General features: G+C 41.9%; 1 protein-coding gene and 1 pseudogene across 1 annotated transcript; one reads left to right on the top strand and one right to left on the bottom strand.

Annotated features, from left to right (window-relative positions):
* The first annotated feature begins 1,086 nt into the window (after positions 1–1,086).
* LOC111981318 (NEDD8-conjugating enzyme Ubc12) lies at positions 1,087–11,869 on the top strand. The gene is made up of 6 exons (XM_024012537.2): positions 1,087–1,402; positions 3,086–3,180; positions 3,481–3,519; positions 8,961–9,064; positions 9,200–9,263; positions 10,813–11,869. Exons 1-6 carry the CDS (start codon positions 1,288–1,290, stop codon positions 10,951–10,953), a joined length of 558 nt encoding a protein of 185 aa, XP_023868305.1. The 5' UTR covers positions 1,087–1,287; the 3' UTR covers positions 10,954–11,869.
* Positions 11,870–16,055: 4,186 nt separating this feature from the next.
* LOC111980405 (E3 ubiquitin/ISG15 ligase TRIM25-like) lies at positions 16,056–26,457 on the bottom strand (annotated as a pseudogene).
* Positions 26,458–26,485: the final 28 nt, after the last annotated feature.

The following is a 26,485-nucleotide window of genomic DNA, read 5'->3' as shown; positions in this document are numbered from 1 at the left end:
CACACACACACATCAGTTATAGAGCCCCACAGTGGAGGTGTCATAATACCCATAAATCCTAGCGGTCAAACAGGGAAATGGTTCCAATTGATTTTCCACCATTTCTTTTTTCCACAGGGAATTTTATAAACACTTAATAAGGGCTGTGTTTCGTGTAGGCTTATCCTGGCATGACATTTTGATTAGCATGTAAATCTCTGTCGGACAAGGTGACTTAACAATATTTTTGTCTCTATTACTCAGATAAAAAAATGCTCATTAATATCAAAGTAGACATCATGCAAGACTACAAATACCTGCATGTCATCGCTAGCTGACACCTTTGGTAACAGGTATTGTGTCAACTTAAAACTTGCACAAGACAGTTCACAGAATTGTCAATTTACAGAAATGTAGCCAATTTATTCATTGCTAAATTTAGCTAACATTTAATTTTACAGTTAATCCAGAGATTCTTACCTTTGCTTTGAATTGGCAGCCTCGTCCAGATCATCATGACATTTGTAGTTCTTTATGATAGTCACAATATCAGCTAATTAGCATTTCATTTTTTGGCAGGTAAATACATTGATAAGTCTCCTTGTCCTAAAGTGAATTACAGTTATCAAAATGTCACTCCAGGGTAAGCCTACACGAAACACAGCCCTTGTTTCCCCTATGGGAAAAATGAATGGTGGAAAAGTAATTATGACTCATACTATGGTACTCAATACTGAACTAGTCATAATTAAATGTGATAAATATTTTTTTCAATCATTTTCCAAGCATATTGTTCTTGCCTGAGAGACAAAGTACTGTCTGGTGTGGTGCTGCAAATACATATGTGCATTATTATTTTGTGTAAGCTATGTACAACACTGATTTAACATTGTACATCTGAATCAAATAGTTTCTGTTTTGTTTTGTCCTTGTATACTTCAGGGTGCTGTTCCGCAACCAGAAAATATTAACATATGCAGTCTCTAACCCTCCAATATGAGTGTAAGTTAAATAAAGCTTATGCATATGAGTAGCCCAACTAGGCAATATCCTATGATTTCATATCAACAGAAACAAACTGGTCCAGTTTGTGTACCTCCACTGTTCTTTCAGAACTACCCCCTTCCTTCACTCGCTACCTTGGCATCGTAACGTTACTGTCTCACGCAGCAGTGCTACCGAGCTAGGCTATCAGCTTGTCTTCCGATATTGTAGCTGAGACGCACCGGCACGCTCCATAAATTTAAGACAAAGAGCTGTTTCTAATTGAAGGACCTGAAATATAGATCTTCAATAAACTAATTGAAGATGATTAAGCTCTTTTCTCTGAAGCAGCAGAAGAAAGACGAGGAATCTGCTGGAGGAAACAGAACAGGAGCCGGGGGTAAAAAAGCAAGCGCGGCCCAGCTTCGAATACAGAAAGGTAGGCTAACTGGCTTCTTTAAAATCAGATAATTTATTTTTAAACCATGGACATGTTTGTTTAATTAACGTGTCTGTCCACATGGTTAATAAAGAAAGACACAACTAAAACGAGTGTGTTTTGCCATAGGAGGCTGAGCTAGCTAGTTGGCTAATTAGTTAGCTAGCCATCTGGCTAACGTTAGCTAGCTAGCTATTATGAAAACAAAACTCAAACGTCGCAGCCAGAAGATGGTGAAGCCAGGGAGTCAACTCATATTTACAGCACTTCTTGTTAGTTAGTTCATTTGCCCTGCTAGGTAAGTGACTTAGATAGCTACCCAACTTACTGTATAACGTTATTTGTTCAGTAGTTAGCCAAGTTATCAATGTTTCAATTTAGATGTGCCACTAAGCAGTTTGTGCAAAAGAGAAAACACAAGCTACCAGTAGCTATACCCATTAAACAGATGAAGTTAGTTAGCTTGCTACTTCGGTCTGATGCTAACTAGTTCAAAAACGTGGATGTAGTTGTTCATTATTCAACAAAATGTCACAAATGTGTCTTCCACTATTGTGGATATCACGATTGATGTTATTGAGTAACGTAAAAGTAACCGTTGACTTTCATTAGTCAGCAACTTATACATTGCTAGTTAGCTATACTGACTTGAAGTAGCTATCACTAGCAAGGATGTTTGCCACGCTTACCTAGGTTACAGACATAGTTTCTGGCCAGTGTGCTGGATTTCACTGTTTGTCACAAAGTAACTGTGTACAACATGTAGATAGGCTATTTAATGATATCAATACATGTGAGACATTTTAAACTTTTCATACCTTTCATGACAGAACACGTGACAAGACTGACTGGGAGTTGAATGGCAAGAAATATGAATATTGTTTTATAATCTCTCAGCCTTATAAAGTAGTTACAGAATTGTTAAGCCAGGTCTTTAGCTAATAACATTGATTCAAACGTGAATGTGACATTTCCAGCTATCCAAAATGAGGAAATGCTGTGAAAACAAATGTTTTCCCAGATACTTGGATAATGAAATTCAAACCACCCCTGTGATGAGTGTGGTGGTTTTCTTCCAATGGCTCAGTTGTTTGGTTCGTGAACCTTGTAACACCACGGACCCCATATAAGATATCCAGTTGGCTTTTGACTCAAGCCATGATTTTGAAAGACTAAGCTAATCTCCATTTCATAGTGGATGAAGGCCGTGTAAAACCAACGGGACCTATATACCTAAAGAATGTTGTTTAGCTTTTAGGCTAGAGGACCACAACATAGTCACAAATGGGTTTTCCTCCATTTGAAGTGGACTGACTCTGTTTGCATATTAAACTTGTAGAAAAAGATCAGAGTTGTTATTCAAAGCAGAATATAGGAAATACTGCAGGGCAACCATTACAGTTTGAAAGACCTCAGAGTGAGAGGGAAATACCACCACAGGTGTGGGATCACCCCAGCACTTCAGAAGGAATCATTGGACTGTGTTCATTGGACTGCGCTGCTCAGGTGCCTTCTTCAATGCCATTTACACGCCACTTTTTGTCCGTAAATTTAAAAAAAAATGCGGATAAGAAGACTTTTTAGTTTTCATATTTTTGCCAGGCAGGTTTCATGCATGTAACTGAAGGGAAATCGATGCAAACGACTGCTATTCATTGAGACATATACATTTTCTCCTCGCAGACATCAATGAGCTGAACCTCCCAAAGACGTGCGAGATCGTCTTCCCCGACCAAGATGATCTGCTCAACTTCAAACTCATCATCTCACCAGACGAGGTCTTCACTCTTTCCTGAAACAATCTGTAGCTACTTGTCAGAGAGAATCCTCCATATGTCATATGTGTTTATTAAACATTTAACTATTGTACTCAAACTTGTACAGTTGCAACTAATGAATGGGTTCTAATGCTAACGTGGTGGCTTATCAACTAATATCCAAAGATAAATACTTTGTACACAATGTATTATTTAGCGCTGTACATTGACATGTCATGCCAACCCAACAAACAGGCTATGAACAGCATTCATAGAAACCCATATGTAAACACATTCTCAGGTTATTTTCTCTCTTTTTAGGGCTTTTACAAAGGGGGAAAGTTTGTCTTCAGCTTTAAGGTAAGGGGGCTTAATGTGGGTGGGCAGACATCAGGACGACATGAGTCACTACACCCTTGCTTTACTGTCACACAAAACTGTTTTTAATGGCATCACACCTGCTTGATGGCTATTGTTTTGTGATGTTTTTAGGGTCACAATTTGGTATCCAACGTTTTTGATGTCAGTTTTGAATGGTTAAAGGCCCAGTGCAGTCAGAAATGTGATTTCCTTGTGCTTTATATATAAACTCAGCAAAAAAAAGAAACATTCCTTTTTCAGGACCCTGTCTTTCAAAGAAAATTCATAAAAATCCAAATAACCTCACAGATCTTCGTTGTAAAGGGTTTTAACACTGTTTCCCATGCTTGTTCAATGAACCATAAACAATTAATGAACATGCACCTGTGGAACGGTCGTTAAGACACTAACAGTTTACAGACGGTAGACAATTAAGGTCACAGTTATGAAAACTTAGGACACCAAAGAGGCTTTTCTACTGACTCTGAAAAACACCAAAAGAAAGATGCCCAGGGTCCCTGCTCATCTGCGTGAATGTGCCTTAGGCATGCTGCAAGGAGGCATGACTACTGCAGATGTGGCTAGGGCAATAAATTGCGATGTCCGTACTGTGAGACACCTAAGACGGCACTACAGGGAACCAGGGCGGACAGCTGATTGTCCTCGCAGTGGCAGACCACCACCAGACCATCTCACCTGCGGGAACAGGATGGCAACAACAACTTCCCGAGTTACACCAGGAACGCACAATCCCTCCATCAGTGCTCAGACTGTCCGCAATAGGCTGGACTGAGGGCTTGTAGGCCTGTTGTAAGGCAGGTCCTCATCAGACAACACCGGCAAGAACGTCGCCTATGGGCACAAACCCACCGTCGCTGGACCAGACAGGACTGGCAAAAAGTGCTCTTCACTGACGAGTCGCGGTTCTATCTCACCGGGGGTGATGGTCGGATTCGCGTTTATCGTCGAAGGAATGAGCGTTACACCGAGGCCTGTACTCTGGAGTGGGATCGATTTGGAGGTGGAGGGTCCGTCATGGTCTGGGGCGGTGTGTCACAGCCTCATCGGACTGAGCTTGTTGTCATTGCAGGCAATCTCAACGCTGTGCATTACAGGGAAGACATCCTCTTCCCTCGTGGCACGTGACAAATCCACCAGCCATACTGCTCATTCTGTGCGTGATTTCCTGCAAGACAGGAATGTAAGTTGTTCTGCCATGGCCAGCGAAGAGCCCGGATCTCAATCCAATTGAGCACGTCTGGGACCTGTTGGATTGGAGGGTGAGGGCTAGGGCCATTCCCCCCACCCCCCAGAAATGTCCGGGAACTTGCAGGTGCCTTGGTGGAAGAGTGGGGTAACATCTCACAGCAAGAACTGGCAAATCCGGTGCAGTCCATGAGGAGGAGATGCACTGCAGTACTTAATGCAGCGGGTGGCCACACCAGATACTGACTATTACTTTTGATTTTGAAACCCCTTTGTTCAGGAACACGTTATTCCATTTCTGTAAGTCACATGTCTGTGGAACTTGTTCGATTTATGTCTAAGTTGTTGAATCTTGTTATTTTCATACAAATATTTACACATGTTAAGTTTGCTGAAAATTAACACAGTTGACAGTGAGAGGACGTTTCTTACTCAGTTTATAATCAGTGGCCAGGTTTTATTAGGTACACCCACCTACTACTGGGTCGAACCCTCATTTGCCTCCAGAACAGCCTGAATTCTTTGGGGTATGGATTCTATAAGGTGTGGTGTTCAAACGTTGCTCAGTTGGTATCAAGGGACCTAATGTGTGCCAGGAAAACAGTACCCACACCATTACACCACTGCCACCAGCCTGTACCAGGCAGGATGAGGCCTTGGACTCATGCAACTTACGCCAAATCCTGACTCTGCCATCAGTATGACGCAACAGGAACCTGGATTTGTTGGATCAGGTGATGTTTTTTCCACTTCTCAATTGTCCAGTGTTGGTGATCACGTGCCCACTGGAGGCGCTTCTTGTTGTTTATAGCTGATGGGAGTGGAACCCGGTGTGGTCGTCTGCTGCAGTAGCCCATCCGTGACACGGTCCGACGAGTTGTGAGTTCCGAGAAGACGTTCTGCACACCACTGTTGTACTGCGCCGTTTGTGGCCCGCCTGTTAGTTTGCACGATTCTTGCCATTCTCCTTTGACCTCCCTTCAACGAGCACTTTTCACCCACATGGCTGCCGCTGACTGAATGTTTTTTGTTTGTCTGCACCATTCTCGGTAAACCCTAGACACTATCGTGCGTGAAAGGCCAGCCGTTTCTGAGATACTGCAACCGGCGCTCCTAGCACGATCATACCACGCTCAGTCGATTAGGTCACTCATTTAGCCCATTCTAACGTTCAATCAAACAGTAACAGAATGCCCTGATGCCTGTCTGCCTGCTTTATATAGCAGGCCACGTGACTCACTGTCTGTAGGTGCAAACCATTTTCATGAACGGGGTGGTGTGCCTAATAAATGGACAACACTATGATGATGGAATAATACTGTGAAAGCTATAATGTCCTTTTTAATGTAAGAGCTGATTTGAAAAGACAGCCTGTTTTAGTGGGACAGAGGTTTGGCCTGTCTGGTGATATCACTAGGTGGACATTGGTTAATAGACAATTGAGGAAGGGATTTCCAAACCTTAATTCCAATAACAGCTAGTTATTTTTTTCCCCCTCCACTCAGAACAGTCCTAGAAAAATTCTTGCTTGAGAAACTGTTCTTTGCTAGGAAGCTGTTTTGGCTTCTTGTTTACCATTTTGAATTGAAAACAATCTCAGTAAGGTACTTATTTGTTACTCAGAAATTATTTTATATTGAGATAAAAATGGCTGCCCTGGACCTTTAAGAAAAGTTGTGCTGCTGCAAGTTTTTAGAATAAAGCTGTTCTCTTTTTGTTTTTTTCTGATTCTAAATGCCTTAAAGAGATTGCCCAGGACTTGTGTAAACTTTTTTGCCAGTAGTTCTGAAAAGTAAAGCTCACAAGAAAAAGTGACCTCTGAAAATTGTGTACTAAATCAAATACGCTGTTACAAAACATTAAGAGCACCTTCCTAATATTGAGTTGCACCTACCCCCTTCAATTTGTCGGGGCATGGACTCTACAAGGTATCGAATGCGTTTCACAAGGATGCTGGCCCATGTTTACTCCAATGCTTCCCACAATTGTGTGAAGTTGGCTGGATGTTCTTTGGGTGGTGGACCATTCTTGATACACACAGGAAACTGTTGAGCGTGAAACCCAGCAGTGTTGCAGTTCTTGGCACAAACCGGTGCGCCTGGCACCCCGTTTAGAAAACTTCACATCCCTCGACTTTTTCCACATTTAGTTATGTTACAGAATTGAAAATGGATTACAGTGAGATTTTTGTTGTCACTGGCCTACACACAATACCCCGTAATGTCAAAATGGAATTGTTTTTTGAAATGATTGCAAATTCATTAAAAATTAAAAGCTGAAATGGCTAGAGTCAAGTATTCAACCCCTTTCTTATGGCAAGCAAGTTAAGTTGTAAAACAAAAAGGGCTTAACAAGCCACAAGTTGTATGGACTGACAGTGTGCAATAATAGTGTTTCAATATGCTTTTTGAATGACTACCTCATCTCTGTACCCCACACATACAATTATCTGTAAGGTCATTCAGTCGAGCAGTGCATTTCAAACACAGATTCAACCTCAAAAACCAGGGAGGTTGCCTCACAAAAAAGTGCACCTATTGGTAATTGGGTAAAAAAAAAAAAAAAAATAGCAGACATTGAATATCCCTTTGAGCATGGTAAAGTTATTTATTACACTTCGGACGGTGTTTCAATCCACCCAGTCATTACATAGATACAGCCGTCCTTGCTAACTCAGTTGCCGGAGAGGAAGGAAACCACTCAGGGATTTCACGATGAGGCCAATGGGGACTTTAAAACAGTTGCTGAGATAGAAAAGCTGTGATAGAAAATTGTGGATGGATCAACAATATTGTAGTTACTCCACAATACTAACGTAATTGACAGTGTAAAGAAGGAAGTCCGTACATAATAACAATCATGCATCCTGTTTGCAACAAGGCACTGAAGTAATACTTTTAAAAAATGTGGCATAGCAATTAACTTTTTGTCCGGAATACAAAGTGTTATGTTTGGGGCCAATTCAATACAACACATTACTGAGTACCACTCAGTAAATATTCTCAAGCATAGTGGTGGCTGCATCATGTTTTGTGTATGCTTGTAATCATTAAGGACTAAGGAGGATAAAAAAGAAAGGAATGGAGCTAAGCACAGGCAAAATCCTAGAGGAAAGTCTGGTTGTCTTCTTTCCACCAGACACTGGGAGATGAATTCACCTTACAGCAGGACAATAACCTAAAACACAAGTCCAAATCTACACTGGAGTTGCTTTACCATGAAGACAGTGAATGTTCCTGAGTGGCCGAATTACAGTTTTGACTTAAATCTGTTCGAAAATCTATGACAAGACCTGGAAATGGTTGTCTAGCAATGACCAATTTTGACAGCGCTTTAAGAATTTAGAAAAGAATAATGGATAAATATTATACAAATCAGGTGTGCAAAGCTCTTAGACACAGCTGTAATCACTTCCAAAGGTGATTCTAACATGTACTGACTCAGGGGTGTGAACTTATGCAAAAAAAGATTTTTACTCTTCTGAATTCAGGCTGTAACACAACAATGTGCAGTAAGTTGGGTATGAATACTTTCTGAAGGCCTCTAAGTCTTTTGTCTTCCCCATTCAACCTCTGTATGGCACACATACACAATCCATGTCTCAATTGTCTCTAGGCTTAAAAACCATTTTCCCTGTCTCCTTCATCTACACTGATTGAAGTGGATTTAACAAGTGACATCAATAAGGGATCATAGCTTTTACCTGGATTCACCTGGTCCGTCTAAGCCATGGAAAGAGCAGGTGTCCATAGTGTTTTGTACACTCATGGTAAATGAAGATATTTGCACCACGTCATTGCTCTCTCTCTCTGGCTCGGCTGTGTGTGTGTCTTGCTAGCTCGCACTTAAATGGCGAGGGCTGAAGTTCATTGGCTTGATCTCAAACTGCTAGGGGCTGGCTCACGTGGGGGGAAATGATAGAATACGGCTTCCAGAAAAACAGTCACTTTCAAACTAGGGATTTCGTGGCTAATTGAGGTAAGACAGTAATTCAGATCATAGATTATGCATGTATGAACTACACATTGACACATTCAGGCCAAAGCGGGAGGTTTAAAAAATAAATAAATTACAGTCGCCTAAGTTCCCGATCATGTCTTTAACAATCTTGTTGGTAAGCAAGATTTGTTGGTAAGTAAGTTGTTAATAACACGGTTGTAAGTCGAAAGAAAGTGAATGGATATAAGGTCAGAGATGATCCTCCTTTGACTTCTTGTGACTGCTCTGTTTTCCAGGTAGGACAGGGCTACCCTCATGATCCCCCGAAGGTCAAGTGTGAGACAATGGTGTACCACCCAAACATTGACCTGGAGGGCAATGTCTGCCTAAATATCTTGAGGTACACCACCTGCATCGTAGTCACTTTGTTTTTGTTGTGTCATTTGATAATTCCGAATGACTACAGAATTCCACATTTTGACTATTATATTATTATACTGAGCAGTGTCTTTTAACATCTATTTTTCTCTTACAGAGAGGACTGGAAGCCTGTGTTGACAGTAAACTCCATCATATATGGACTACAGTATCTATTTCTAGTGAGTACGGGGATATTCTATTTCCAATTTTGCCTAGCCAAGTTTGATTACTCTTCCTTGTTCACCATGCTTAGAATCAGGAATGTAGCAGGATGTACAGTGTATTCAGACCCCTTGACTTTTTCCACATTATGTCACAGCCTTATTCTAAAATGAATTAAATAGTTTTTTCCTCAATCTACACACAATACCCCTTAATGACAAAGTGAAAACAGGTTTTTAGACATTTTTGCTAATGTATTAAAAATTAAAAATACCTTATTTACACAATTATTCAGACCCTTTGGTATGAGACAAGAAATTGAGTTCAGGTGCATCCTGTTTCCATTGATCATCCTTGATGTTTCTACAATTTGATTGATTGGACATGATTTGGAAAGGTGCACACACCTGTGCATGTCAGAGCATAAAACCAAGCCATGACGTCGAAGGAATTGTCTGTAAAGCTCTGAGAAAGGGGGAGAAGGACCTTGGTCAGGGAGGTGACCAAGAACCCGATGGTCACTCTGACAGAGCTCCAGAGTTCCTCTGTGGAGATGGGAGAACCTTCCAGAAGGACAACCATCTCTGCAGCACTCCACCAATCAGGCCTTTATGGTAGAGTGGCCAGACTGAAGCCACTCAGTAAAAGGCACATGAAAGTCCGCTTGGAGTTTTCCAAAAGGCACCTAAAGGACTCTCCGACCATGACAAACAAGATTGAACTCTTTGGCCTGAATGCCAAGTGTCACGTCTGGAGGAAACCTGGCACCATCCCTATGTTGAAGCATGGTGGTGGCAGCATCATGCTGTGGGGATGTTTTTCAGCGATAGGGATTGGGAGACTAGTCAGGATCGAGGGAAAGATGAACGGAGTAAAGTACAGTGAGATACTTGATGAAAATCTGCTCCAGAGCATTCAGGACCTGAGACTGGGGCGAAGGTTCACCTTCCAACAGGACAACAACCCTATGCACACAGCCAAGACAACACAGGAGTGGCTTCGGGACAAGTCTCTCCATATCCTTGAGTGGCCCAGCCAGAGCCCGGACTTGATCCAGATTGAACATCTCTGGAGAGACCTGAAAATAGCTATGCATCGACGTTCCCCGTCTAACCTGACAGCTCTTGAGAGGATCTGCAGAGGGGAATGGGAGAAACTCCCCAAATACAGGTGTGCCAAGCTTGTAGTGTCATACCCAATTAGGCTCAAGACTGTAATCGCTGCCAAAGGTGTCAACAAAGTACTGAGTAAATGGTCAGAATACTTATGTAAATGTGATATTTCCGTTTTTTTTTTTTATTATATAAATTAGAAGAAAAATCCAGAAACCTGTTTTTGCTTTGTCATTATGAGGTATTGTGTATAGATTGATAAAGGGGGGAAAACTATTTGATCAATTTTCGAACAAGGCTGTAACGTAACAAAATGTGGGAAAAGTCAAAGGGTCTGAATACTTTCCGAATACACTGTATAATGGCATAACTTTCAAATTCTGAAAGATTGAGCGACTGGTTGGAGCAGGTAGGAACACCTGGCAAATAACCACGCCCTTCTACTCCTCTTCAGGAGCCAAATCCAGAGGACCCCTTGAACAAAGAGGCGGCGGAGGTCCTGCAGACGAACCGACGGCTCTTTGAGCAGAATGTCCAGCGGTCGCTGCGGGGGGGCTATGTTGGCGCCACGTATTTTGAGCGGTGTCTCAAATAGCTCCTTGCCCATGTCGCTTTTCTTTTTTTTTCTTCCCCAAGACGCATTACCGTTTACACACGCTGAGACACTGACTGATACACAAACTTGAGCGGTCGGGGAGGGAGGGGGTCGATGGAGCCGGGAGGGGAAAGTATTGGGGGGTGGGGTTCACTCGGGGGAAGGGAGGGGGTCCGAAGGTAAAGATGACAGGTTTGCATGGTCAGTGAATGTCGCTCAGAGAATCGGTATATTGCCACTACGCTGATGCCCACAGTTGTTATTTTGCGGAGATAGACATGCCAACTGATCCTCCCACTCGCGGACAAGGACGAAAACACACAACCGAGATACGCACTTAGACACCTCCCTTTTACTAAAGGATCGCGTTGTATGTTTTGAACACTATGCGAGGCCTCTCGATTACGAGAGCTCTGAACCTGACGGATCGCACCCATGTTTGGTGGCGAAACTTATCATATATACACACACACACGCCTCAACAACATGCCTACTGACACGCAAGGCATATGCTATCACATGCGCACACGTGTTTCAGACAGGTACCCATACCAACCCAGATGCATAATACAGGCCATAGACACACTGGCAGAGGACTGACTTGACAGGACTGACGCAGACATAGATTGACAGGATCAGTAATGGAGGCAGGGCTGTTGTGGGATTGGGAGATCTTTTTAGTTTTGTTATGGTTTTCTGGGTGGGCGTTAGATTTCATTGGGGGGGAGGGGGAGGCTTACAATGTTACAATTCTATTGTGTATATTGAAATCCCAGCTGTTCACAATGACTGCAATATGAATTATGTTAAATAAAATATCGAACTTGAATGATAATTATTGTAACGTCTATACAAACTACAACTTATGTCAATGCGGCTTTATTGAATTAAAGGTTTATTTTATAACCAAACTCTACCCTGAGTTATACAGCCAATATAACATTTAATTGTACTTTATGAATTCATCAAGATGCTTTCAGTTTGGCTGTGTTCAGAAATGTTGAGGCCATAATGAGTTATTCCCATAAAACAGTGATACAGTAAACTCACAGGCCTATTTAACCAGTCAAGGCTCGGTAATTTAATCATCTCAGGCTGCCAGTGGTGATTAAGCTTATTGAAATGAATTAACCCTTTCAAATGAACCATGCATACTCAGTTCAGTGGCTAGGATTCAACTGACAGGATCCTTTGAAAATTCTGAAAGCAGCTGAACAAAGATGCATTGTTCATTGCCATGGACCGACATAATATAATGCTGGTTTATGTAACGCTTACCATTATAATTGAGCCATGGTGACGCAGTATACGTGCTCTTTTCGCATTTGTCAATGTTGGGAGTTTGGTGCATGATACGACTCGTGAAATGCTGGGTTTGAGTTTTCGCCTGCACATAATGGCTGTCCAAGAGCAGGGATGAGGAATAGGCTGCTCTTGTACTCCAGCACCCTCTTGTGGCTGGAATCAACAGCACCTTTTGCAGCTGTAGTGATGTTTTTTATTTGACCAGGCAAGTCAGTTAAGAACAAATTCTTATTTACAATGACGGACCTAGCCCGGCCAACGCTGGGCCAATTGTGCACCGCCCTCTGGGACTCCCAATCACAGCCGAATGTGATTCAGCCTGGATACGAACCAGGGACTGTAATGAGGCCTTGCTTTAGGCAGCTGCAATAATGGGATGGTTCCAATGACCAAGTGTAAAACATGAGGCATTTATAGCAATAACTGAGGCAACCCTCCCCCCAATACATTTTTATTGTTAAAAACATACATATTGGGACTGAACGACAGACAAGCAAAATTGCCACTCAATAAATAAGCAACCCACTGTCAAGGGCTGTAAATAGCCACACAAGATATTGGCATCTTTCACAGCCTTCTACTTGAATTGTGTAAGGATGGTGATTCATCAAATGTCTATGGTCTGCATCTACCATTATTCTCTGACAATGGTAACACATTACACAATGCTTACACAATGCTGCAAACAGGACAAAATTCAACTCCAGATATAGAACAAAAGTAGTTTGTGCAGCATTTCCCCTACCACTACACACCTGTAGCACATGATCAAAGCTTGATTAGTTGATTTGAATCAGCTGTGTAGTGCATACTGAAAAAAAGAAACTTGTCCCCTTAGGGTCCCAAGGACCAAGTTTGTGAAACCCCGAGTTTAGTGTGAAACATTGAACAATGCAAGAAATCCTCAACAGGACCTATCCACCAAGATAAATAAGAACCTTAGACTAAACCATTTTGACACAAATATTAGAAAATTGTGACAAATTAGTGTACCATTGTGATTTCATGACTTACTGATTCCTGACCATGAAGTAATTCCAAGATTACACACGTGTTTTGCCCCATCACCTGCCTTTCAGTGCATCAGTACATTGTGAACCAGTGTGTGTGCAATGGGTACTGGACATAATGCCTACAGTTGAATTGGAGGTCACAGGTAAAATGTAGAGATGAGACTTGTCTCCAAATTATTATTATTATGGTTTGCAAGCCCTGCCACATCCGACGAGCGTCGGAGCCGGTGTAGTACGAGTCGATCCTAGTCCTGTATTGACGCTTTGCCTGTGATGGTCCGTTGGAGGGCATAGCGGGATTTCTTATATGCGTCCGGGTTAGAGTCCTGCTCCTTGAATGCAGCAGCTTTAACCTTTAGCTCAGTGCGAATGTTGCCTGTATTCCATGGCTTCTGGTTGGGGTATGTACGTACAGTCACTGTAGGGACAAGGTCATTGATGAAGCCAGTGTGATGTGGTGCACTCAAAACCATTGGAAGAAGGCCAGAACTAATTCCAGTCTGTGCTAGCAAAACAGTCCTTTAGCTTTGCATCTGCTTCATCTGAGCACTTTTTTTATTGATTGAGTCACTGGTGCTTTCTGCTTTCATTTTTGCTTGTAAGCAGGAATCAGTAGGATAGAATTACTCAGATTTGCCAAATGGAGGGCGAGGGGGAGCTTTGTACGCGTCTGTGTGTGGAGTAAAGGTGGTCTAGAATTTCTCACACTGGTAGCACATTTAACATGCTGATAGAAATGTGGTAAAACAGATTAGTTTCCCTGCATTAAAGTCCCTGGCCTCTAGGAGCGTCACCTCTGGATTAGAGTTTATGTTCGTTTATGGCCGTATACAGCTCATTGAGTGCGGTTTTAGAGCCAGCAATCAGTCTGTGGTTGTATGTAGACACCTATGAAAAATACAGATTAGGTAGATAGTGTGGTCTACAGCTTGAGAGTTTATCATGAGATACTACCTCAGGTGAGCAAGACCTCGAGACTGCCTTAGATATCGTGCACCAGATGTTGTTTACAAATATACATAGACCGCCACCCCTTGTCTTACTATCCTGCCGATACAGTGTATAACCTGCCAGCTGTATGTTATTCATGTCGTCGTACAGCCACAACTCGTGAAACATAAGATATTACAGTTAATGTCCCTTTGGTAGGATATACGTGCTTGTAGTTTGTCCACTTTATTATCCAGCGATTGTACGTTGGCCAATAGTACCGCAAGCAAAGGCAGATTAGCCACTCGTTCGCAGATTCTCAAAAGGCACCCCGATCTCCTTCGTCTCTTTCTCCTGTGAATGAGTGCATGTTCGGGTGTCTGGAGTAAATCCCTCTCAACAGACTCATTAAAGAAAAATGATTTGTCCAGTTCAAGGTGAGTAATCGCTGTTCTGATGTCCAGAAGCTCTTTTCGGTCATAAGAGAGGGTAGAAGCAACATTATGTACAAAATAAGTTAAACAATATGAGAAAAAAAATGGCACGGTTAGTTAAGACCCCATAAAACAGCAGCCATCTTCACAATTGATGACCGCTTTGCACACGCTTGACATTCTCTCAACCAGCTTCATGAGGAATGTTTTTCCAACAGTCTTGAAGGCATTCCCACAAATGCTGAGCACTTGTTGGCTGCTTTTCCTTCACTGCGGTCTGACTCATCCCAAACCATCTCAATTTAGTTGAGGTTGGGTGATTGTGGAGGTCATGTCATCTGACGCAGCACTCCATCACTCTCCTTCTTGGTCAAATAGCCCTTACACAGCCTGGAGGTGTGTTTTGGGTCATTGTCCTGTTAAAAACAAATGATAGTCCCACTAAGCACAAACCAGATGGGATGGCGTATTGCTGCAGAATGCTGTGGTAGCCATGCTGGTTCAGTGTGCCTTGAATTCTAAATATATCACGGACAGTGCCCCATCACACCTCCTCCATGCTTCACATGTGAACCACACATGGGGCAATCATCCATTCACCAACTCTGCGTCTCACAAAGACACAGGGGTTGGAACCAAAAATCTCAAATCTGGACTCAGAGCAAAGGACAGATTTCCACAGGTCTAATGTCCATTGCTCGTGTTTCTTGGCCCAAGCAAGTCTCCTATTTGTGTCCTTTAGTAGTGGTGTCTTTGCAGAAATTTGACCATGAAGGCCTGATTCACACAGTCTCCTCTGAACAGTTGATGTTGAGATGTGTCTGTTACTTGAACTTTGTGAAGCATTTATTTGGGCTGCAATTTCTGAGGTAGGTAACTAATTCACGTATCCTCTGCAGCAGAGGTAACTCTAGGTCTTCCTTTCCTATGGCAGTCCTTCTGAGAGCCAGTTTCATCATAGCTCTTGATGGTTTTTGCGACTGCTCTTGAAGAAACTTTCAAAGTTCCTGAAATTTTCCGGATTGACTGACCTTCGTCTTATAGTAATGGACTGTTGTTTCTCTTTGCTTATTTGAGCTGTTCTTGCCATAATAGGTACTTGGTCTTTTACCAAATAGGGCTATCTTCTGTATACCACCCTTCCCTTGTCACAACACAACTGATTGGCTCAAACGCATTAAGGAAAGAAATTCCACAAATTAACTTTTAACCAGACACACCTGTTAATTGAAATGCATTCCAGGTGACGACCTCATGAAGCTGATTGAGAGAATGCCAAGAGTGTTCAAAGCTGTCGTCAAGGCGACGGGTGGCTACTTTGAAGAATCTCAAATATTTATTCTACAATCTAGAAAGTAGTAAAAATAAAGAAAAACCCTTGAATGGAGTAGGTTTGTTCAAACATTTGACTGGTACTGTGTGTGTGTGTGTGTAATATATATATATATGACGCAATTTAAATTGACCCACCTCGTTGAGACCACTGACTCTTAGTGGTCCCTAGTGTCTGTACACTGATCATACTGTCACGCTCCCGTATACTGTGTTATATTAAAAAACAGATAGGTCGGTCCACAACATACAGTGCTTTATCAGGCCCGGTGTGACGGGTTGCGTTTCCTTTCTTATGTGTTCATGTTCCTTCTGGTATTTTTACAACCCACGTTTGTCAATGACTCATTCTTTACCAGACCGATGTTGCAACACATGGATGACGGAAGGAATGAGTTCTATTGGCATGAGGTATTGAGTTGGAATGGTATCTTGACTGCTTACAGACTAGGCTGACTTTCAGAGTGACTCAGCAGAATACCGGTCTCAATATTTATCATCAACTCAGTAATTTATGAAAAACTTCACCCGAAAACCACAGTAGGGGAAAAACGTATGACTTCAAAAGAATAATGTTGTAGATGATCATGAGGAAAAACTCACCTCGACTCAGTGGTTTGAAGGCAGGCATTGACATATGTTCAATTGTAAGACTTACAGTTCAGAGTTTAACATGAGTGGAATGGACTCTGGTAATATCTCTGATAGCTTGCACTTAGAGGCCATTGGAACGTATACATGGCACACCCGGTGCAGGTCCCGTCGCCCTCAAAGTGTGAACCCCACCCAATTGTTACAGCAGACACCCACAAATTATAAAAGGTGCCTCAGCTAAAACAATTGACAGTCCTCCATACCTGGAGGAGACAAATGTGGTCATCAGATGTGACCTGGGCTTCCAATCTGGATCGCCGCAGCTGGCTAAGCTCCGCCTCCAAACGTGTCACTAGCCCCTTCCCCCTTGTTTCCACAGACGCCTGCTTCTCTTCCATCCCGCCCACCAGCTCGTCACGGATCCTGTCCACCAAGCGACTCAGCTCCCCCAGCAACTGCTCCACCTCCGACAGCTCACCCCGTGCATAGTTCTAGAAAGAAAAAAAACAGTAGGACTAAGTTGCTCCTTGACACTGATTTAAGGTCAGTTTCTTTCTCTCCAGTTGTGGTCATTATTGTGATCACAGGTCAAAGAAAAAACATTCTGCCAACTGAAAAATGTGTGATTCAAACCCAATGTGTTTATTATTATTATTTTTTACATTTTAATTGAGTATTTTCTGTAATATATCATAACAGGGGTATGGCAAACATCCTTTCGGTTGACTAAACAGACTGTCTTGACCTGCTAATAGCCACTGCAGTGGGAGTAATGGTCGTTGGTACGTTCTCCTAACACTAGAGGGAGTGGTAGCGTGATCTGATAAATATGAAGCTCGATGTGTTGAGGGGTTTAGTGAAGGGGGTCAAATAGATTGAACACAGTGTTGATACGTTGGGGCCTGTGAATTAGCTGCCTACCCTGACGGTCTCCAGTCGGCTCTTGAGCTCATTCAGACGGAGGAGCTTCCCCTCAATCCTGTTAAGAATCTCTAGATCTGTCTTCCCAATGAGTTTGTGTGACAGACAAAGGACAAGAAAGAGATGGAGGATGAGAGACAAATTATGTGAATGCAGTGTCATTGAGAGTAGATTTGGCATCGTGTCTGTTCACTACTTGTCCTAACTAGACAATTCTGCTGGCCTGCTGCTGCTTAAACAGGCTCTTAGGGAACACTTAAGTAAAACGTGCTTTGTGAAATGCAAAAAATATATATTTTTAGATGCAAATAGAAAAACATTGCTCTTGAAATATATATATACACACAGACACACACAGCAGATAACATAATGAAGTACATTCACTCAGCAAAAAATAAAATCATGCATGTTATTCATTTGCCTTGGGTCAAACCCATTATACACAGATGGACCTAAATCATGTAAAATTGCTCATGTTTTTGGTCAGATGCCTGACCCATAGAGATATTGAGGACTCTAGTGCCCAAGAGCCCATTTTAGCACCATTGAGGACTTTGACCACAGTATGAGTCATAATACCTGTATGTCTTCCTATAGGTTAAGGAAGGATCACATGATTTTGGGCTCCCGAGTGGCACAGCGATAGAAGGCACTGCATCTCAGTGCTAGAGGCTTCATTACATAAATCCTTGTTCAAATCCAGAATGTATCACAACCTGCCATGAGTGGGAGTCCCCATAGAGCGGCGCACGATTTGCCCAGCGTCGTCCGGGTTTGGCCGTCATTGTAAATAAGAATTTGTTCTTAACTGACTTGCCAAGTTAAATAAAGGTCAAATAAAATAGAAATATTCCATCCGTGTCATCAGGAGGAATCAGCCAATGATTGCTACTCATGAGTAAACATTACATAACTGCAGGTGGCAGTAAATCAAACCTTGGCTTTATACCTGTTCATACAACACATTCCAGGTCGCACCCTTCGTTTGTCAACTCAGAAATAGAAAATTGACTACGTCAAAATAGAGATGGCCTCAATGGAGCTGCCCATTTTCTAAGATACATTTAAGCGATGAGCTGTTCCTTTGTTTTCTGCTCAGAGCCAAAGGAGGATGTAATATATAATGACTATTAAAATAGTGTAACCGGGAGCTGTCAAATTGTGATGCAGTCATTGAATGGAAATGTGTTGCTAATTTACAAGGTGTTATCTATGTCATCCGCATTGCAAGAAGCTGAGACGCCCATATGACCTACAAACTAGTGGCCAATACTCAGTCTTTCAAAGGTTCAATCAAAATGCAAGTTGTAATATTTAAAAAAGTAACCTAAATAAAACACCAGACACCAACCACAGTACTAGAATGAAATTATACTTCTATAAGGAACACATCCAACCCCCCAAAACACACCACACCCTTAAGTAGCCTCCAGACTATAACCTTGGCACAAAAAGCCTCTTTGAGCTGCGTGGGCCATTAAAGTTCTGAAGGGGTGTGTGCTCCAAGAGCCTGATGTGAGAAGGCAAAGCAGCTTTCACCTGTTTGCCGACTGTCTGCACGGACACAGTGTGGTGTGTGCAGTGCTCCTCCAGCACACAGATACAGATCTGGTCCGTGCGGCAGTACACCTCCAGAGGCCGGTGGTGCAGTGGGCAGGTGCGGTCGCGACACGCTTCCCGGGGCTCCAGGAGCTGGTGGTTGGCGTAGAAGGGCGTGTACAGGTGAGACTGCACATGGGCCTCGCAGTAGGATGCCGTGCAGCTCAAACACGAGCTGATCGCCACTTGTTTTTCCCCCCTGTGCACACGTCACATTTGATCATCTCCTCCAGAAAGTGGTTGCTGTTGGCCATGGCTCCCGGTGTCTTCATGTCCAACATGTGCGGCTTTCCCGTGCCATAGCGAGCTTTTTTTAATTACTCAGCGATATGGGCGAAGACTCGGTTGATGTTGAGCTGAGGACGCTCCGGGAACTGATGCTTGCAGAGCGGGCAGGTGCAGCTGGAGGCAAAGTAGCCTCCAATGCAACCCTGGCAGAAGTTGTGTCCACAGGGCGTCGACACTGGGTCGTTGAACAGGTCCAAGCAGATGGAGCAGGTCAGCTCCTGCTCCGAAAACATCTCCAGGACCCCCGCCTCAGCCATCATTTTCTCCTACCCGAAGCCCTACGGTTGAAACAACATACTCAGTCACACAAAAACATTGAACTAGGCCCATAGGTCAACACACAGGTCACAAATATTGAACTAAGCCTATGCAGAGAAGAGGTTAGGAAGAATCTCACCAACAGGAAACGCTTTGAAAATCCCACCTGGATAGTTTTAGAATGGGCTAAGGCCTATTGTCCCTTACAAGGCAAACAAATGTTCACAAAAGACAAGTGCTTATAAACAACTTAGTCCAAAATGTGTCTATTACAGTAAGGGTTGCATCACAAAAAGTTAATCCTATTTTTAATCAAGCATTTTGACTAAGCATTCTAAACTAAACTTGACCGTGTCTAGGTGAATATTTTTGAGTTAGCTGAACCCACCTTAACCGATCCCAGAGAAGTATTTTTAACCTGATTTCAGACTTGTTGTAGATTAGAGACAAGAGGTGTGTCTGACAGTGGACAAACTATCACTGATATGCACAGGTGCATTGTGGGCCACCTCCACTGGGATTGGCCTAACACCTGTTTACGATTAGTGCTGATTCACACCAAGGGTTTATCTCAATAGTCTAAAGTGACTACTTCGCCTCTCTTCCTCTCTTTCTGTAGTGCAGCTACAGAAAAGGAGATATTGAAAGGAAGCCACTTTAGGCTATTGAGATTAACCCAGAGGCACATTTGTGTTCAAGAAAGAATTTGGGAATCTTACAATACTTGTTGCCTTTGATCATTAATGGACTAAAGGAGCCTAATGTTACTCCTTATCGTCCAAGGACCTTACATGCTCTGTTTAAAAGCAAATTGTCTCTGGAAGCCAAAACAGGCAAATACTCAATTTAAACGTGAATTGATTCTCATTTGCGGTACGTTTCTAGAAACATAAATCCCTCTACTTTCATATCACATCAAAATAATTTCACAAATGCAAAATAAACACTGTTTTTACACAGTATTTTTCAGTGACATGTTTGTGGCGTCCATCTTCCATTTACATACGGGTGTTCAGAGACGCCGAGGGCTAATTAGCACATGTAATCCACTCTGTCTCCCGCCTGTTTTCAGTAAACAATCCCTGTAACGGAAATATGGCTGTGTGGGAACATTAAGCCTATACCGGTGTGTAGTAAATGTACTTAAAAAAAAAGTATTTCTTGCTAATATGAAAGACACGTTCCTTATGTTTGCAAAACCGATCCGCAAGCATCGGGGCTCTTAACAAAAATCCCACGGTCAGAAGATACTATCGCCAATAGGCGCTAACGCAGTTACTGTCTATGAATGGGGTAGTCTTAGCCGAGCCTGCATTTTTTTTTTTACGTGGGTGTAAAAAGTGAAATGTACACCATGAACTCATGCAAGTCACGTACCACGGCAAGGCATTGTATTGACTCCCAAAACAAACAACGGGAAACAAATAAACTGTGGAAAATGCGATGATGATGCAGAAGTCTGTGTCTGTTTTTTCAGAATGCTCTCTATTCTAGTCCATTGATATTTCTGGTCCTACAGCATTCCATGACATTTTCAAAAGACTCTCTCTCACTCCTATGCTGTGTGTGTGTGTGTGTGTGTGTGTGTGTGTGTGTGTGTGTGTGTGTGTGTGTGTGTGTGTGGTGTGTGGTGTGGTGTGTGTGTGTGTGTGTGTGTGTGTGTGGGTGTGGTGTGTGTGTGTGTGTGTGTGTGTGTGTGTGTGTGTGTGTGTGTGTGTGTGTGTGTGTGTGTGTGCTGTGTGTGTGTGTGTGTGTGATTTCTCAACAGAATTCCTACAGTGCACCTTGTGTGCGCTCATAATTCCTCCTGAAAGCACAATAGACAATTCTTCCCCACATAGGCCTAATGGGAACACACAAATGCAAGAGAGGTCGAAATCAATATTCTGCCATGATACTGACAGACAGATAAACGTCATCCATACAATTTAGACTGATGTGTGAGCTCATGGCTTTTATCCACCACGTTTTAAGAATCGAATAGTCACCGAAGAATAGTCTTTGATTTCAGTACTTCCATTACCATTTGAACACAGGTCTCTGACCACAGCCACATTTCAGACAGACAGGCTGGCATTGAATTCCAACATTGCCAATATCATTCTCTGCTTCGAGGCGGGACTCCATACTTCCGATGCTTTCCAACTCAATTAACATACAATCTGTCAGGTTCTTCATTACTTATTTTGTAGTTTGTCCCAAAAGAAGACTCCCTTGTCCAACCATAATCTACCTGTGTGGCGTGCAAGTGATTTTCCTCTCGGTGACCTGAGAAATGATCAGGACACTGTGATGCCACAGAGCTTCACATCTGAGCCAATGGAAAATAACATATCTCTGTATGCTCTGTAGACTATAGTCAGTTTTGTTGCGTGTGGCTTAGATTGTCTCAGACATAAGTGAATGTGGACTATAGTCAGTTTTGTTGCGTGTGGCTTAGATTGTCTCAGACATAAGTGAATGTGGACTATAGTCAGTTTTGTTGCGTGTGGCTCAGATTGTCTCAGACATAAGTGAATGTGGACTATAGTCAGTTTTGTTGCGTGTGGCTTAGATTGTCTCAGACATGAGTGAATGTGGATGTCATACCACACATGCTGTCAATGCATGTGAACTCCAATGCTCCATCTCCCTCAATAAAAACAACAATGGCCTCTTTGTGATGCAGTAAATTACTCTTTCAACCCTAAGACCTTTAAAAATGTATTTATTTGGAAAGTGATCCGTGAATCCAACAATTAAGTTATATAACCTCAAAAACATGGGGACATACTTTCAAGCTTCCTTGCCAGTCAGGTAAACAATATCCCAGGTTTTATCTACTCTAATCTACTACTGACAACTGCAGGCTGTCGACAGGCCGATTCTTGTGTCCCATTCATGCGGCCTCTCTCAGTTTGGCCCAAAGCTAAACGGCTGTCCAAAGCCCAGGTTTAATTTACTGTATCCAGTCGCACCATCCAAAATGACATGACACATGCATTGTGCTACTAGATTTTATACTTTACATGATTGGCGCTAGCTTGTCAAACCTGTTCACCAACAAATTGCGGTGAGGTTCATATGTAACCAAGACTAAACTCAGCAAAAAAAAAGAAACGTTCCTTTTTCAGGACCCTGTCTTTCAAAGAAAATTAATAAAAATCAAAATAACTTCACAGATCTTCGTTGTAAAGGGATTTGGAGGTGGAGGGTCCGTCATGGTCTGGGGCGGTGTGTCACAGCATCATCGGACTGAGCTTGTTGTCATTGCAGGCAATCTCAACGATGTGCGTTGTACGTTTGATTTTGACCCCCCATTTGTTCAGGGACACATTATTCCATTTCTGTTAGTCACGTCTGTGGAACTTGTTCAGTTTATGTCTCAGTTGTTGAATCTTATGTTAATACGAATATTTACACGTTAAGTTTGCTGAAAATAAACGCAGTTGACAGTGAGGACGATCATTTTTTTGCTGAGTTTATGTTAATGGCTGTTTACGAATGGAAAATAAACTAGTCAATGAATGTCCTGTACTGAGGTCTACCTGGAAACTTCTCAGTGACTAAACCATTGTCAATCAAGGAAGAATGGTATCTGCCAAACTGGGATGCTCACTGTTATAGGTTAAGATAATGTCACTATATAGTTGTTTAATTTAGAAATGTACCGAACCCACATCAACAGACAGACGATTGGTTGGAATGAAAACATAAGAATCGTTGCTCTCATAAAGTACTTATAGCACTGTAACTGTACAGCAGTTAATATTGCTACACAAAAAAAAACATTGTATGAGCAATTGGTGTAATTGTAATACAATACATAGGTATATTTCACATACAGATACTTGTAAAAAAATTGCTATAGGCTACTCTTGATCCTGTTACAAAAATTGTTGACACACAAACTTACCTTATATCGATCTTTCTTCTGGTTGTTTTCTTCTGCAACGGAGTTGAAATAATGAAATAGGTCTGTGACTGTCCTGCAAAGCTGCTGTCATCACTGCCAAAGGTACTTCCAGCTAGTCAGGTATATGTGTGATTGTCCGTGGGTATGTGTTGTGACGGGGAGTTGACAGCAGCTTGCACAGTAGTCAGGTGAGTTGGTGAAACAACTACAGTGCCCTCAAAGTATTCACACCCCTTGACTTTTTTCAATTTTTTTTGTTACAGGCTGAATTTAAAATGCATTACATATCGATTTTGTGTCACTGAACGCAATACTCCATAATGTCAAAGGGGAATTATGTTTTTAGAAATGTTTACAAATTACTAAAAATGCAAAGGTGAAATGTCATGAGTCAATAAGTATTCAACCCCTTTGTTATGGCAAGCCTAAATAACTTCAGGAGTAAAAATAACAAGTTTAACAAGTTGGATAAATTGCATGGACTAACTGTGTGGAATAATCGTGTTTAACATGATTTTTTAATTACAGCCCCATCTCTGTACCCCACACATACAATTTATCTGTAAGGTCTCTCAGTCGAGCAGTAAATTTCAAGCACAAATTCAACGAAAAAGACCAGGGAGGTTTTCCAATGCCTCGCAAAGAAAGGCACCTATTGGTAGATGGGTAAAAAAATAAGACATCAAATATCCCTTTGAGCATGGTGAAGTTATTAATTACACTTTGGATGGTGTATCAATACACCTAGTCACTACAAAGATAAAGGCATCCTTCCTAACTCAGTTGCCGGGGAGGAAAGAAACCGCTCAGGGATTTCACCATGAGGCCAATGCACAAAAGTAATACTGCAAAAAATGTGGCAAAGAAAATGAACTTTTTGTCCTGAAAACAAAGCATTATGTTTGGGGCAAATCCAACACAACATTAAGAGCACCTTTTCTAATACTGAGTTTTTAAAAAGATTAATGGGCAAATATTGTACAATCCTGGTTTGCAAAGCTCTTAGTGACTTACTCAGAAAGACTGCCAAAGTTGATTCTAACATGCATTGACTCAGGGGGTTGAATACTTATCTAATCAAAATATATTCATTTTTTATTTTCAATTAAATACTCCAAAAAGTATTTTGTGTAATCATTGACAAAAAATGACAAATCCATTTTAATCCCACTTTGTATCACAACAAAATGTGAAAAAAGTAAAGGTGTTTGAATACTTTTTGAAGGCACTGTATTTCTCCTTTAACATGCGTGTGAAAAAGAGACATACTGTGTAAAAAGATATAGCTAATTAGTGTAGATCATTTTGTTACTAGCACATATATTCATAAGAGATAGATTAAGGAGTTTGTGGTTATTTTGAGAGGTTCACCAACTACACAGCTTCAACCTGCTGCTGAAATCGCAAATCTGTAAATTAGTCAGACAGACCAGAGAATAGATAGAATCTGTGTTTATCCTAAACCTGTATTTACACAAATTATCATTAATTTCACAACTGCAGCTATTTTTCCATGTCTGATCTGCAGGGCAAATATATTGATTTCCGACTCTCAAGACATCCTCATGAGAACAAAAACGAAGTAAAATGCTGACGAGGCTCAGTATTAGTTTCTGCACTTCCCACCCATTAAGTTTCTGTTGGTTTCTGCATTAGGGGGTCTACAGGGGAAAACTATTTTGTTTGTTTGGTGTTAAGGTTAATTTATCATAAAGACATTTCTCCAGCCTATTATATTACAGGAGTACCTCAGGACAGACCAAAACAATAAATGTGATAAAGATGCACTGAAAACACGAGGGGAAGAGAAATGATTTGTCTGAATGCAGATACAAACGACTAGGGAGGACGCAGTGCTTCATCTTTTACTAATGAGGAGAAATGTAGGTGTTGGAATGCTGCCTATCCTGACTGACGTCCTAAAGGAGGATCTAATGTATGTAACACATGGTGCTGTGACTGTCATTCATCTGGAGTCTGTAGGTGTGCGTTTCTCTCAAAGCTGTGGCTCAGCAGGGAGGTCCCTTTAGTGCAGTACAAAAACTAAGCAGAGTCAATTTCACAGTGCGAATGGCACCATCGAGCAAACTGTTCTATGAGCCATAATGGGAGCATGAATGCAAAGTAAGGGTTTATATTAGCTTCGCTTTCTGATGTGCCTCTCTGGCCTGGGTCTTGTTCTGCTGATAAACTGGGTCAGATAGGCTGTGCCTTCAGAAAGTATTCATACCCCTTGACTTGATTTTTTTCTCTCCACAGTTTGGTCAGAGGTCCAGCTCTAGGCAGTGTCTGGGTAGTCCCAGATTTTTTTCAACTTCCCAATGATGGAAACGTTCAACGCTCTGGAAATTGTTTTATACCCTTGCCCAGATATGCCTTGTCACAATTCTACCTCAGCGCTCTATGGTCAGTTCCATGGACATCTTGGTATGGTCTCTACTCTGACATGCACTGTCAACTGATTGACCGTATATAGACAGGCGTGTTTATTTCTAAATCATGTCAAAACAATTGAATTGGCCAAAGGTGGACTCTAATCAAGTTGTAGCAACGGCGCAAGGATGATCAAATTAAAATTGGATGCACCCGAGCGCAATTGGGTGTCACAGCAAAGGTGTGTGAATACTTGCGTAAATGAGATATTGCTGCATTTAATTTAATACATTTGCTAAAAATATTTAATCAATTTAGAATTTAGGCTGTAACAACTAAATGCGGAATAAGTCGAGGGGTGTGAATACTTTCTGAAGGCCCTGTACGTTAAGTATTTAATCCAAAGTTGTGTGAAAATGATCAACTTCAAACACCATCAGATTTGGAGGAGCGCTTTGGTCAAAATGGAATTCACAGTGAGTAGTTCTAATCCATTATTGTGGCTGGTAGCAACAGATTTTCAGGTCAACATGGAGTAGACTAACGGGGCTTTAGTGCATAGAAGTTTGACAGCTTTTCTATACTAGTTT

Source organism: Salvelinus sp. IW2-2015, linkage group LG20 (assembly GCF_002910315.2).
Source record: "Salvelinus sp. IW2-2015 linkage group LG20, ASM291031v2, whole genome shotgun sequence".
Classification (NCBI taxonomy): domain Eukaryota; kingdom Metazoa; phylum Chordata; class Actinopteri; order Salmoniformes; family Salmonidae; genus Salvelinus; species Salvelinus sp. IW2-2015.
This window is presented reverse-complemented; position numbering and strand designations above follow the sequence as displayed.

What these genes read in the sequence shown, in the direction of transcription:
- LOC111981318 (XM_024012537.2), top strand. Translation starts at nt 1,288, where the DNA reads ATGATTAAGCTCTTTTCTCTGAAGCAGCAGAAGAAAGACGAGGAATCT. An exon ending in TCATCATCTCACCAGACGAG is followed by an intron (nt 3,181 to 3,480) that starts GTCTTCACTCTT and finishes CTCTCTTTTTAG; the next exon opens with GGCTTTTACAAAGGGGGAAA. An exon ending in GTCTGCCTAAATATCTTGAG is followed by an intron (nt 9,065 to 9,199) that starts GTACACCACCTG and finishes TTTCTCTTACAG; the next exon opens with AGAGGACTGGAAGCCTGTGT.